Genomic DNA, 15,474 nt, shown 5'->3' with positions numbered 1-15,474 from the left:
TATATTTTTGTAGAACTTTTTAAGAGGAACAATCCCGTCATACATTATTGTTGCATAATTTTAACCGTTTACGCAGCGCACGCAACAGAAGCTCTCAAAACCAATAAATTGTCCCCGTTTTTGCATCATGTTTCATTACTGCTCCGCTCCTATTGGTCATAGCGTGACGATATATAACCTATAGCACTCCAGGAACAAAGGGCTATCCAACACAAAAAATATTTTTTCAGTTCGAACCGGTAGTTCCTGAGATTAGCGATTACTGCTCCGCTCCTATTGGGCATAGCGTGATGATATATATAGCCTATAGCATTCCAGGAACAAAGGGCTATCCAACACAAAAATATTTTTTCAGTTCGAACCGGTAGTTCCTGAGATTAGCGATTACTGCTCCGCTCCTATTGGGCATAGCGTGATGATATATATAGCCTATAGCATTCCAGGAACAAAGGGCTATCCAACACAAAAAGAATTATTCAGTTCAACCTCCTAGTTTCTGAGATTAGCCATTACTGCTCTGCTCCTATTGGTCATAGCGTGATGATATATAGCCTATAGCACTTCACGAATAAAGGGCTATCCAATACAAAATGATTTTTTTAGTACGAACCGGTAGTTCCTGAGATTAGCCATTACTGCTCCGCTCCTATTGGGTATAGCGTGATGATATATAGCCTATAGTACTCCACGAACAAAGGGCTATCCAACGCAAAAAGAATTTTTCAGTTCGGACCGATAGTTCCTGAGATTAGGCATTACTGCTCCGCTCCTATTGGGTATAGCGTGATGATATATAGCCTATAGCACTCCACGAACATAGGGCTATCCAACGCAAAAAGAATTTTTCAGTTTGGACCGGTAGTTCCTGAGATTAGCCATTACTGCTCCGCTCCTATTGGGTATAGCGTGATGATATATAGCCTATAGCACTCCACGAACATAGGGCTATCCAACGCAAAAAGAATTTTTCAGTTTGGACCAGTAGTTCCTGAGATTAGCGCGTTCAAACAAACAAACAAACAAACAAACAAACAAACAAACAAACTCTTCAGCTTTATATAATAGTATAGATATGTACAAAAGTAAAGTTTTTACCTGAGTCTAGCAGTAAGCCGCACTCCAGTCAGATTGAAGATGAAGATTTGGAAGAATATGCCGACGCCGGTCAGTATGCCCACGAGAAGGAAAAGAATTGCGATGACATTCGTCTCGCTGCGGATCCAGTCGTCGTCTGTACTCTCTAGTAGCTGAAAATTAAGGAATATGTTTTTATTTAATTTGTCTGAAAGTTAATCATTATTATAAGTATTTTAGTTTGCAATTACTCAATCATGACGAAGTGGTGGATGAAGTCTGTGGAGGTGGTAACATGGTGATGCAACCAGTTTTTAAACGTGTTTGTTGATCAGTCAGTTCCTCTCAACACAAACTAAGTTAGACTCTAGTTATTCCTACTCCCTTTTCTAATCAAAGTTGTGTAACCAAAACAATGTAGTTATTGCACCAATTTTTAATGAAGATATTAGCTGGCAATACAGAGATGATCTGGATTTAATTTGAAGTGACTACTTCACTATAACGCAGGATCAAGATTCGTGGTAGGATTTTGGGGAGACTTTTGCCCAATATTGGGACAATATTATGACCTAAAACAATACAATTGAAAATTTGTATTTGCGTTTTCACTTACACCATATGTCTCACCAAACAGCACCGCGAACATAGGGAACGAGGACCCAACAGCAATGGCCGCCAGAACCCCGATGACCATCAGCCACTTTTCTGGCTCGCACATTTTCATAATCTGCCACGTGGTCGGTTTGAACACTTGCTCCTTCTTCTCCTCCAATACCAGACTGTCTTCCGACCCTGAGGACTCCAGCGAGCTGGTGCTCTTCATTGAGTCCACTGATGCTAGTTTTTTTAGCTTGGGTGTGCGAAATTTGGTGCCTGTGTATTGAGAAGCGAAAATAATAAAGCGGTTACCAAAGTAAACAAACAATTTTATTTTTAGGGAATTTGCTTATATCGGTAGTATTATGTAGGAGTACTAAATTAAAACCAAAGCACCAATGTATCAATAATTCCAATAATGCTTGTGAGCAGTAATTTTATCCAATTATGCCGAAAATAGGGATATTTTCGAGATAATTGGGGAATATTTTGGGGATAAATAAGGACTATATACTCCACAAAAGCCCTCTTCTCGAATTGACATAAAGTTCATAAAGTCCTTGACTTCCTCTAACATTATACTCACGTTTGCCCAGATCGCTAGTGGATGACATATTCCCCGCCATGCTGGGTTCGTTCTCAAGTACTAAGTGATAGTATCGTCCTTTGAGGGCCAGTAGTTCGTCGTGAGTGCCCTCTTCTATCACTTCTCCTTTGTCTATGAATATTATGCGGCTTGCGTTCAGCACTGTTGCTAATCTGTCGTAATAAACCAATGATTAATTGTATCTCATGTTACATTACAATTATTTATGAAGCTGATTAATATAGTAAATATATTATTAAAATGTAAAATATTATCTTCCATTCTTCATAGATGGGATAGAAATTTAGACTTCGTTTGTTTTATGCGCCGTTTTGCCCGCGTTTCCTCCGGTTCGTGAAAAATTTAAGAGAGTGTTTATGTCCCGTCTTGGAAATACAGTTAACTTCGGACTAACTTTAATCAAAATAGCTTCAGTGGATTACTTAGAAAAGATATACTTATAGATTGTCTGAAAATATTGGGTTCTCGATTTAATGGCTTTTTCCTTGCGTAATTAATAATAAGAATTAAAATATTATAGATTAACACACAGCTATGTAATTTAGTATCAGTCATCCAAAACCTAGTGAAAACATAGTTGGTAGCTACTTTGATTCCTATTACCTGTGGCTGACCATGATGGTGGTGCGTCCGTGCGCGGCGGCGTCGAGCGCGCGCTGCACCTTCGCCTCGCTGTGCGAGTCCAGCGCCGACGTCGCCTCGTCCAGCAGCAGGATCTTCGGCCTCCGCACCAGCGCACGCGCGATGGCGATCCTCTGCTTCTGACCCCCTGATAGTTGAGCCCCTCGCTCGCCTATCATTGTATCGTAGCCCTATTTTGTGAATGATAATCTATTTGAATTGCTTCCAACTTATACGTTTTTTATATTCAATTAAGGGATCCCTAGGTTCAAGAGTAGATTTTTAGTTTGATTAAAAAAACTTACTTCAGGCAACTTCTTGATGAAGTCGTGGCAATAGGCTTGTTTCGCGGCGACTATGATCTCTTCATCTGTACACGACGGGTTACTCATGCTGAAAAAAATATTTTTAAACACGTTAAGGCATTTCTAAATTAGGTAAGTACAAAATATTTTATATGGTATCGCGAAGCTATTTAGGTGCATACTTTAAAAGTTAGGTTCAGCGTATGCTATATCCTTAATATAATATTTAACAGGTACATTTGAATTTTGTAAACAGTAATTTATCTGTATTTTTCGTGGTTCGTTTGTTCTTTGGCGTCTATTATATCGCGTAATGGAAAACATAACATCGCTATATTTACGAGTATGAGTTCTACTGTGGCACTAGTGCTGCAGAAACAGCTCGAAGGTATAACATGTATGACGTTGGTGTTGCAAAAAAAAACACGTTATATTATTGGTTTAAACGTTTTCAACATTTACAACCGCTTTTATGTCGCCAAATGATAAAGATCTAATTAACCGACATCTTACCACATACAGTTTTGATCGTTTTATCATAAATGGTAAAAGATCTATAATTACCGACTACCTACTTTCTTAAAAGGGGCAATCTATTTCCAATACCTACCGTATGTTATCTTTGATACTCCCAGCGAAAAGAACAGGTTCTTGTCCGACAACAGCAATATGATTTCTCAGATGCCGTACATTCATGGCCCTCAGGTCGTGGCCGCTTGCCTTCACGGTGCCTTGCTCTGGGTCGTAGAGTCTTTGCAGCAGTTGGAGTACAGTGGACTTGCCGCAGCCACTCGGCCCTACCAGAGCTACTGTCTCATTCTGGTTGATTTTCAAGTTTATTCCGTGTAGAACCTGGAATTTGTCGTTAATATAGCCAGTTCATCACAGTGTGATGGAAGGGTCTTGGGGTGGAATCGGTGCTCAACCGTAATGGTACTTGTGACTAGTAGATAGGTGACGTAAAGTAACAATTTATTTCTTTGTTCGTAAGGATAGTGAGACTTTACCGATACACCTTATTTTGATTTTAAAAAGCTTATTGCTTTCAGGGTTCTTTTTTATTTGCTCGATTAATGATTTACCTCTGTGAAATTTACCAAAGTCTCAAAAGGCACATGTTAACGTTAGTAACTTTGATTCTCATCATGGGTGTTTCACCACAAACTTTTTATTTCTAATTTATCACCGAACCGCCTCTATATACTCCTCACCTGAACATCCTCTCTAGCCGGGTACCTAAAGAAGACATCTTTAAGCTCCAAATCGCCATTGAGTTCAGGTTTGCTGCCCTCCGTGGAGAGGCTGTCTATGGCCGGGCTCCTGTCTATCACGGCGAAGATGGCCGCACCAGAGGCCCGTGCGTTGGCAATAGCCTCCATGTGCGGAGCAGTTAGACCCACATTCTGAGCACCTTGAAGTACGCTAAAGAATATCTGGAAAAGTACAGGGTGTTAATGAAATATGAATAAGAAAAAATTATAGACTATGTTATAACAAGATTAAAAAGCAATTGTCAATGGTATTAGTTCAGTTTTATTTTAGCTATAAGTACTCTATTTTAAGAAAATGATACGTTTTGTTTTTAGAATGGAATTACTAATACCCTTAGCAACGAACAGTTACCTAAGTGAAACTCAAAAGAAAACAAATTTTATCACGTTAGCACGTTAAATACCAACAAATTATAATTCAACAAGTTCTAAATATCTACACAAAATTCTTGACAATCTGCTAGGATAAATAAGTGATAATATTATGAAAAATGTCATGAACTTACAATCATCAGCACAGCTGGCGTGTATATAGGTGAAGTCTCATGCCGACTCTCAAGGATCAGCCCCACGCCATACCAGAAGGCGAGCGCGTACGTTGCATATATGATGAGCCACATCACAGCGCTGCCGAGACCTGAGAACACGCCCTTTCTTGTGCCCATCTTCTTTGCCGGGTCTAGGCGGACTGTGTACCTGAAAACGTGGTATAGTAATGTATGTTCTTCTCATAATAATGATTATACTGTGTTTGATGGTACCGCTCTTAATTTTATTGCTCGATGTCATGGCAGAGTCTACTGTTCTAATGTGAAGTTATAGTAAAAACGTGAGACATACCACCGTTTTTAATAATCGATCTCAATTGATTTTTTTTGATCCATCGTAAAAATGCACCAATCGAAACAGAGTATTTTTTTGACAACTTTCTAATGTCTTTTATAATTGGTTTATTCTAGGGACCAGATTGAAGATTTAAATTTGGAACGTTTATTGAAAAATTTCGTTAGGTTAAGGGAAAGGTTGAAACTTCTTATTTTTTGTAAATGAGTTTGATATACTTACCTCTTTATTTCTTTCTCTTCACCACCAAAAGCTACCACAGTCCGTATAGCCGCTAATACTTCCTCAGCCACCACGCCGGCGATGCTGTATGCTTTTAATTCTTGCGTCGTTAGAGATGATTGTACCTGAAAAATAATAAGGCGTCAAGGTTATACGTTTTTATAAATTTCATTAACATATTGTTGTCTTGATGTAGAATGAAAATCCTTTGTTATTTCCCTTCCTACAAAAAATCATACATTTTTAAACAAATTTATCATCGGTTTAAAAAGTAATATAATTTCCAAAAAAAAACATACCTAACACTTTGGAAAAACTTGAATATATTTAATAGGGTTTCTATTTAACATTTACATGCTGTTAAAATGTATCTTCTACTAGATAAAAGCTGCTAAAAACATAAGACGTATACTTCAACCACATGATATCACTCACTCTAGCAACAATAGCAGTGGTGGCGATAATGACTGGAGTGCAGGAGAGGATGACCAGCGTGAGTTCCCAGCCGTACACGAAGGAGATCAGCACGGCGGTCACGAACGACATCACAAGATATATCAGCATCGGCACCTTCTCACCGATGCCTTCGCGGAATTTCTCCAGGTCGCTGTGGTGGTGGAATTATTTAAGATCTTTTTCTTTTTCCTGCAGCTTTACATCAAAGCAATTTCATACAGTTAGTAATTTTAGGTTGGTGATCTTGTAGGAATGTTATACTTTGTTTTAAGGTACAAAAATGTATCAATCTATCAAAGGTTTGAAATAATAATAATTTACAAAAAAATATATATTGCAACTGTTAGTTTTGGCTTCCGGGCAAATAGGCAGATCATAATTAAAAAGAAATCATCAGTATAACACAATATCTGGTGATAATAACTTACTCGGAGACCTTCGTGGCAAAGTTCATGGAAGTGTTGAGGTCGTACCACGTGATGTCCTGACGCAGCACCGAGCGAAGGAAGTGGGTCTTCACTCTCTCGATCTGCACTTGTAGAACAAAATAATATTAGTAGTAAAATAATATACGAACTTCACAGAGTTTTACTTGAAGTAGTTTGTAAATATTTTCATATTTTACTTTCATTTATTTTTATGTTATGAGTTTAAAAGAGAAATTAACATTTTTATTAGTGTTGTGCTTCTGTCACTCTTTGAACCGTTAGTTGTTAAAGCTAAGTATTTAAAATTTATGACGTTCCCTTCACCGTGAATTTCTTTATGATGACTGATTCCATTCAGTATCAAATAATCTTGCCTTTTTGAGGATTTGATAGTTCATGATGGTGATGATATATGATCAGTTAATCTTGCTGTCTCTCATACAAACACGAACCTGTTTGAGCGCGGTGTAGTTGAATAAGTCCACGCTGATGGCGCCTACTATAAACTGCGCCACCGAAAACACGGTGCATCCTATGCCGAACGCCTGCGAATCTTCAATCAGCGCTGCTCTGTTCTCTGCGCGGCTTGCGTTCGTTCTGATGATTAAATGTAGCAATTATTTTGCTGTAGAGAATTGGGTCGCAGTTCTAGCAGCAAAGGTTGACCGTATAATCATAGTATCCTCTGCTATTCAAGGATTACCTAGCTAAATTAGTGAATTAATCTTGAATTTCATCAGTTCCAGAGATCTTCTCTATGTAGAGACAACATTTCAATTGCTGAATAGATTTTCGTAGTAGAATTGAAACTGGGATCTTTCAGTATCATATTTGGATATATTCATTAGAATATAAATCTCCACTGCGACAACCTTTCAATTAAGTAGGTAACAGATTACTAAAAAGCCATAACATTTGATAAATCTAGGTCAAACTCAAAATTATTTCCTGTACTTACAGTATCCTGCCGCCGCCGAACCACGCGATGGTGAGCGTAGGACACGAGCTGCCGATCATGACGGTTCTGTCGATGAGGAGTGCGGTGAACTCGCCGTAGATTATAACACCGATCGGCACGAACAGACCGTTCAGGGACGCTAGAATCACGCCCAACACCAGCAACCCGATCTCCCATAGTTGCGCGAATCTATACTGTGAAGTGAAAGGAGTAGTGGTTAGTATGCTATGTAAGTACACACGACAGTAAGATCAGAGTGGAATAAGCAGTCAAGAAGGTCTCAGCATAAATATTATAGTTAAGCAATTTTCTTTTTAGGAAGTGGACGAACCTAAACAATTTTTAGATGCCTTTATACAATGGTTTCTGGTCGCAACTATAGTAGTAAACGTAATTAAAACAAAAGATTAACAGTTTGCAAAAAAATGTGTGTTATTTTAGCTGCAGAAAGAAAATCGTCACAGAGCTACCGGAGGTATTCTTTGCTATTCTCATATTACCTTCGGATAATGTGTGAAATAACAATAACGATTATTGATACAAACAGTTGTATGGTTATAATTTGAATGTAAATCTTCAGTTACTTTTACGCACTGTTGAATTTAGAGCAATATTTAATCACATCATTATTAATACTATTTGGATCAGCTCCAATGTACGCACAGGGCATAGTTTGATCGATTGTCACGCACTACACATTTATTATCTAGTAAAAATTATTGCACATACACATTATGTATGTCATACCCATTTCAGAATGAATGAAATTGTTACGGTTAAGTTATTCTATTAAATAGAAACTATTTTTCGGATTTTATCGCGGTTTTATTTTAATTTTCTCCCGTTTCGAAGACTTTGCATCCTTCATGGTCACGGGGGACTGGGGTATTCCATTTTCATATTCCAGGGCATATGTCCCATTGTTTTGTTTTTTAATGTTCTGGCAGTATAGTTACGGTTAATTAAACAAGAGAAAGGTGATTAACTATGTGACGCTGCTAGATAATCAAACCAGCGATTCTACCTCCCTGGTAAACTGTTTAAAACTCATGCTTTCTGTGTTTCTAATTCCCTCACTTATAATTGTTGGTGTATCATAATTTTACTCTTAACAATTACTATAGAACTGTTCTTGTTTTATCACATCTAGTCAACATTCGCTCGCAATATTTTTGATTACCCTGAATAATATGACAAGCCTGCCGCTCGCCTGATGGTAAGCGATGCGACCGACCATAAACAGTAGAAACACCATCCAACGCCCCGAATTACAAAACAATGTTTTGGAATTCCACTGCGCTCGCCATCCTGAGACATGAGATGTTAAGTCTTATTATGTCCAGTAGTTACACTAGCTACGATGTTCTTAAAACCGGAACACAACAGTGACTACACATTGCTGCTTGGCGGAAATAGATATTGCGATAGCACCAACCCAGGCTGACTCTCACATATGAGAGACCTACCACCAGTAGGTGGTAGTAGGTAATACATTGTATTTTACGAGATTATCTGTGGGTCTTTGACCATGTTGTTAAAAATCTTGTATACTTACTAGCCGGAACCAAGATACGGGGATCGCAGTGAGTTTGTCTTCTTCACTGTAAATAAAATATAAATATTTAGTAAAAATCATGTAAACGGTTAAGGATACAATGCTATATCTCGGGTAACGTCGCGACGTACCCGACTACGTACTCTATAGGCAAAGATTTTAGGATTATACCAGTTACTTTGTTTAAAGGTGACGATTACGTAATACAGCTCCAGTCTAGTTAGTGGTAAGTTTTGCTGAGGTTATGTTAATGTAGTCCACGTAGCAAAGAAGGTCGACGATGCTAGACCATCATTAAAAACTAGATTTGGAGGCCTAAATCAAAAACTGATAGATTTCGAAAAATAAACAGTACCTACATCTATAAAAACTATAGTGTTAGCTATACTACTGATATACTATGCGGTACCCAGTTTTCTATATAACGAATTACATATAAGGTCGTTATTAATTACTAACTGGTAACTAAGCTGATAGTTCCATTTATGGATAAATAAATTATGAAACATAAACAGTAATTTACTAATTTTGGAAAAATTCAACTGAATCCTCTCGCTCCAGCTCAGTGGTATTTTTTTTAAATGTTTTTATACTTAGTCTTTCCCAATTTATCAATACAATATCAATTCAAATTTAGGTCCAAATTAATTAAAAACCATCAAAAACTATAAAATTTGTAGCTTTAGTATTCAGTTACTTACGCTTGTTTGTTAAGCGCTTTTTCAGCTAAATAAGCGGAGTGCTGCGCGAGCGTCTGTATAGTAAGCGAGTTGGACCGCCAACCGAGCGAGTACGCCGGCCGCTGCTCGCTGAGACGCCGCTGCGCCTGGAACTTTGTGACGCTCTTTAACGACTCATCGCGTTTCATTCTCGAGTCAACAGCTCTGGAATAATAAATACGTCATATTATGCTGACTTCAAACAAAAAGGCAAGTCATGGGTATAGCCAGACAGAGTTTAGGGATTAAAAAGTCCCCGAAATAATGTTTGTTTTAATAAGTGATGTAGATGACTGATAATCTTCTCTTATTTTTTCAATGAATATATCATTCAGTACACAATTTTGTAGTTACTTTTCTAACCCCAGATACTAAAACATGGCTACGTCCATGAGACGGAATAATTGTGTAGACTGGTGAGGGATAAACATCTCTTGTCAATCAGCACTCTATATCCACGCTCCGCCCACCATGCGGTGGGGTGGGAGTTCTTTATTAACTGTACAATTAAGATCAGCTAAAGTAAACTCTATGTGAATTGCAAAAAGACGTCGCTAATAGTGGCCGCCGTTACCAATGCATGGCTTTGAGCAGTCGATGCTTAGGAAACCTTTTTACCCGATACCAAAGGAGGATCATAATTTTTTCTTTACTCCTTCCAAGCGCGAGGCTTAAGACAGTTGCCCTTTCTGCCATCTCCCAAGGCGCCCACTATTTCTTATTTAAAGAAAAAGTGTATTTCTGATCTCTACCGTAGAGTCTACATTGCTCTAGCTGCAGTAATATAAATAAATCTGGAATTACGTTTACTATGTCACAAGTAACAGCATTTGCAGAACTTGCGTTTTCATTCACGATATCATTGATAAATATTTTTTATTCGCATATTAATTGTAAGACATAATGACAACATTGTCAGTTTGGTCATAGTCAAAGAGGAGCGTAATGCCAAATTTATGGTCTGATGTTTGCTTTGAGGATTATTCATATGTTCCAAAGTCTTAAGCCGAAGTTTTTCTACAGTAGTAGGACTGGCAGACGTTGTCCTACCACAGACCATATTTCATGTGAACTACCTTCCATCTTTTAGGTCTCTATAACAGCACCACCTATTTCGTCCACGATTATCCTACGATTTAAGCTGGAATTAACTAAATTCGCACAAAAAAAATAATTGAAAATATTAGGGGATTTCGGAAATTACCGTGGCCTAAAAAATTTTTCCAGTTTTTCAAATTGCCAAAGATCCCGTCTTATCTCATCGATTTAGCAAAACACAACAAAAAGGAGTCAGCCGGTCGATCCGTTGTCAAGTGATGCTCTTACTTATGTGGTAACTGATATTTGTTTGTATAGATATGGAACTAGCAGTGTAAGACCCAGTTAGTTTACTCGATGGTAAACAAACCCTGCGTATGCGCCCGTCTGTGTAGGTGCCACCTGTCACCAAGTTAGATCATATTAGAAGGGCTATTATGCTCTGCTTTATATCATCAAACCTGGATTCCTGAGAGATATTAATGTAAATACAGTCAACTCTAATGTTCCAAAGTCATAGCGAAATAAATGTACATTTTGGTTCAGACTTTTGTCAAAGATCATTCATCAGAACGGCTTTTTCATATTTTCATTCGTGTGTTCGTTGTCACTATTTGTGATGTCGCCATTGGTAGGTACAAATACAGAGAGTAGAATGCGGCCGCGTTCCTTTGTTCTTTCTCTCCATTCATTAATCCCTCTGCAATTTGCAGCGTTCCTCATTTTAATACCAGAGATTGCTTGCAACGCTTATAACATAAAATAAAGCGTAAAAGAAAAGTAAAAAAGTATTTTGAAAATTAATAAACTTTACCATGATAATAGTGGTTAAAAATTCAGTTCTTATTAAAGGTATTTCATCTAAATAGAGGAGTAGATAAATTAATAAAAGCTCACCAGACAGCGATATTTTAGAGATGAGATTTGCTGTAATAGAGGTTTGGAGTAGAATACCGAGGCACGCATCTTATATGTTTGGACGTAACTATGATTTCAATCTCACCATTACAATTTATATCACTTGTTTTTATATTTAGTATTAACTTAAGAGCAAAATAAAACATTTTAGCACTATGCATATTGCATATGAGTTAAAACTTTATTTGAGAATTACAAATTGCATTTTAAACGGCCTTTGGACAACGTGATAGAACATCTATCTCTGCTCATTAGTTTAGTAAGTTCAATTTCGTAAAGAACAAAAATTTCATAAAAATGCGCTATTATTAATAAACCATAATCATCTTCATCATCAGCCACATAAAGTCCACTGCTGAACATAGGCCTCCCCCAAAGATTTCCAGACGGACCTGTTGAAAGCAACCTGCATCCAACGTGTTCCTCCTTTATGAAGTCGTTGTATTAATTAATAAATAGTAAAAATTCAAACCCATTAGGGGTGTACTCACAAATCTACTGTATATTATATATTTTTTCATTTCAGAATTTGTTAAATAATGTTAACAAACATTTATAATTATACCAAATAACTTGCTAAGATTTGGTTCAATGGACAGCTTTGGATTTAATAATGATGTTGTTTTAGAGGACCAATTAACGTGTACTATTTCATATTGTTGTCTGCAAAGAATTTTAGATGTTACCATCTTAGAGTGGACCTGACGATAATAAGATTTAGTATTTTAAGCAGATGTTTTTTTAAAATAAGACGAAGATAATCTGGTAGCACTTAAATATACAGAGTTATTAAATCTGGCAGGTTATCTTCTTGCTTCCGATTATTTTTAACCACACAGTTTTTTATGTTTTTTTTTTATTTTATTCTTTATTGTATTGTACTTAATTTATAAAAAAAACACAGTCGAAACCTAAGAAGACCCTTTGTAACAGGTTAATAAAAGTTTATAATCATACTTTCCAATCACCTACTTAGTAGATCTAAATAAAATTATAGTAGAAGCCAGTGTTCTTACCTATAAATCCGATTTATTTCGATATTTATCTATAGTATTAAAATTAGTCGACTTTATTTCTTTCTAATGATGACCAAAAACAATAATAATTGTAGATTAAGGTTTATTTCCTCCAGTGCGTCTCTGTATTCGCCATAGCATCGATTAGGGGAAAGCACGCTGCTTGTGCTGTATTGATACCCGCAATGCGGCGCATAGTTGAACATTTTCCGCGTAGTACCCAACTTACAACCCAACAACAACAATATTTATTAGTAATGACTTTAGTATATTTAGCATAAACGAATGTTTCATGGCTAGGATCGATGCGATTCGTCAAAATAGATGATAAATTCAATTTTATTAATAAGCTGGTGTAATAATATATTTTTATTATTGTGGATATTCTTTTTTTATGTGTACGGCAAAGGTCACCAACCTCTCGACAGTAGTCATAATTATGCCGGCCTGTTAGTTCCGGGTATGCACAGGCTGATACTGGAACGCGACACTTACGTGGGCCACTATGGTGGGTTTTAACACCTTGCGAACAGTGGTCACTACCCGGTCGGATATAAAAAATATCCTACGCGAATCATTTCCATTATGGCGTCTGTTAAAAAAAATAATACTACATAAATAATATATGCATATAAACATTATTCACGGTACGTGGACGACCTTGCTTTCCCAATTCAAACTCCAATGAGAGTTCGTAACAATGGTTTTCATGAAGAATAGCGAATTCGAATGAAAAAAAACAATGGAACGTGAGACTTTTATAAAGATCCATTAAAATGATATTTTACTGTTTTTCAAGCATAAGTTGGCATATATTTAGTAAAATGTAGTTTATTTCTAAAGCTAAGTTTATACCAGCAAAGTTCTTGCTGCAATATATTGCGTAAGAATTTCCACTCGCATTTACACTAGCGGCAATATTGCAATTATTCTGTACACATAAGACTCGCCGCAAGACCTACAAGCTTTATTTTCAGAAGTCAGTCGTAATTGTTTACGACGTAAAAAATCGATTGCAATATAAAAATGTACAAGTATTGTACTGTTCCACTAACAAACACATATCACGCCGGCGTCAAAACAGATAAAAAAAATAATAGTATTTAGTATTGAATTGTAGGTGTAAATTTTGTTATGAGTCTTTTATTAGCCGAGTTACAATAACACCATCTACAAGCACAACAGCAACATGACCGGTCGCGAGAATGGAGGCGACGATTTGGCAAAGGGGGGAGCGAAACGTCACAGAAAAGTACTGCGAGACAACATCCAAGGAATCACCAAGCTCGCAATCAGAAGAGTAGTAAGAAGAGGCGGAGTCAAAAGAATATTTAGAGTCATCTATGAAGAGACCAGAGTACTCAAAGTTTTCTTAAAAATCACGTCATTATTTCCCGAGGGGTAGGCAGAGGTAAAACCAGGGCATACATTTTTCCCCATATGTGTTCTGTGCTACGATGAAATATCAGATTCGAGGTTGATACTCAGCAGAAAATTCCAATAACACTGTCCAACTCGGGATTCGGATCCGGGACGTCAGAACGTTGTCGTACCGCACACGCAATACAACTACGCCACTGAGGCAGTGTGTTCCAGTTTGTATTCGAAGGTGTATTATATCAGGGCAACGAACGAAAAGCACTGACACGCAGTGCTTCATTATAAGTTCTAAACAGTGGTGTAGCGTTGGGGGACCATAGGGGATATCTAACCCTTGCAGATTTAGGAGAGCCGCAAAATATGTGAATAAAAGCTTTCAAACTTTCCAAAAATTGTTGCATGTAATATAATGTAGTGGGCGGGATGAAGAAGTGTGACTTGCTTTATAGGTACGTTTTTTGATGAAAGCACGATGTTAAGTGAAGTTAAAACATCCTCAAGCGGTCAGCAGCTACGCCTGCCTTCTTAATTGCTTCTTCACATTTCGCTTGAAGGACTCCAAGTTTAACTAAATTATTAATGATGTCTTATGTTTTAATTCATAATTTAATTAATGTATCTAAAGGAATGTTACACTTCCATTAAGCATGATGCATAAATAATTGCATCTATATCGAAACAGTTACGTAAAACTCAAGCTGGCTTAACACCATGCCGTAAATAGCCGTCAACTTCGTGCCAACTAATGAAGGCAGGTCGAGCGAAGTCAAGGTGACGGTGCCTCGTCTTTAAAGGTATTTTCATCGTTTTGGATTTGAAATATGACTAATACTTTAATAACATCTCACCATCCGTTCGTTTTTCAGTAGACAGATTAGACAGTTTTGTTAGGTCCCGTAGTAATAGGGTGCACGATTCCAAACACCGTGCTATCATGGAGCCCACACACTAACGCCTTTTATCCGCAAAGGGATAGGTAGACAAAATTCTATCGCCATAAATTACAGACTCCAGGTTGACATTGAGAAGAACTACCCAATAACACTTTACCGGCCTCGGAGATCAAACCCAATACCTCAGTTATTATAAAATTTTTCTAGGAGCAAAATGCGTGAAATAAAACCTTTTAACATCTAAACTTTTTAGCAATCTCGGGGTTGCGCCTAGCGCGCTACGTCCCACGGTGGGCGCCAAAGACTTTAAGGCGACACATTTTGGAGTTACAAAAAGGTCATAAAAAAAAGTTGCGCGCAGATAACCTCTCGTCGGGTTCCTTGGGACGTTAAGCTCTTTGGAGGTTACCTCGGGCGACAGAAACCCATGCTAGGCCACTGTTACCCTATTAGCCCTTACGAATTAATACTAAACCTTACCCCTATCAAAACCTAAGACAAACAATTTCAAAATAGACCAGACTATCTTATTAAATTTGGATCAAGGGCCGGCCAGACGGACGTGGTTAA

The 15,474-nt window shown here is 37.5% G+C and overlaps 1 protein-coding gene across 1 annotated transcript in view; it reads right to left on the bottom strand.

Annotated features, from left to right (window-relative positions):
• LOC115446059 (multidrug resistance protein homolog 49) overlaps nucleotides 1-15,474 on the bottom strand; it is a 31,435-nt gene that overhangs the window by 9,741 nt on the left and 6,220 nt on the right. Inside the window, 15 exon segments of the mRNA XM_030172611.2 lie at nucleotides 1,096-1,247; nucleotides 1,691-1,950; nucleotides 2,261-2,433; nucleotides 2,885-3,093; nucleotides 3,208-3,295; nucleotides 3,818-4,059; nucleotides 4,419-4,640; nucleotides 4,985-5,174; nucleotides 5,544-5,668; nucleotides 5,979-6,150; nucleotides 6,428-6,528; nucleotides 6,880-7,024; nucleotides 7,386-7,579; nucleotides 8,941-8,986; nucleotides 9,642-9,824. Coding sequence (XP_030028471.2) covers nucleotides 1,096-1,247; nucleotides 1,691-1,950; nucleotides 2,261-2,433; nucleotides 2,885-3,093; nucleotides 3,208-3,295; nucleotides 3,818-4,059; nucleotides 4,419-4,640; nucleotides 4,985-5,174; nucleotides 5,544-5,668; nucleotides 5,979-6,150; nucleotides 6,428-6,528; nucleotides 6,880-7,024; nucleotides 7,386-7,579; nucleotides 8,941-8,986; nucleotides 9,642-9,808 — 2,486 coding nt within the window. The 5' untranslated portion in view covers nucleotides 9,809-9,824.

Source organism: Manduca sexta, chromosome 7 (genome assembly GCF_014839805.1).
Source record: "Manduca sexta isolate Smith_Timp_Sample1 chromosome 7, JHU_Msex_v1.0, whole genome shotgun sequence".
Taxonomy (NCBI): domain Eukaryota; kingdom Metazoa; phylum Arthropoda; class Insecta; order Lepidoptera; family Sphingidae; genus Manduca; species Manduca sexta.
Note: the sequence above shows the minus strand (reverse complement) of the source record. Positions and strands in the feature narration are given on the sequence as shown.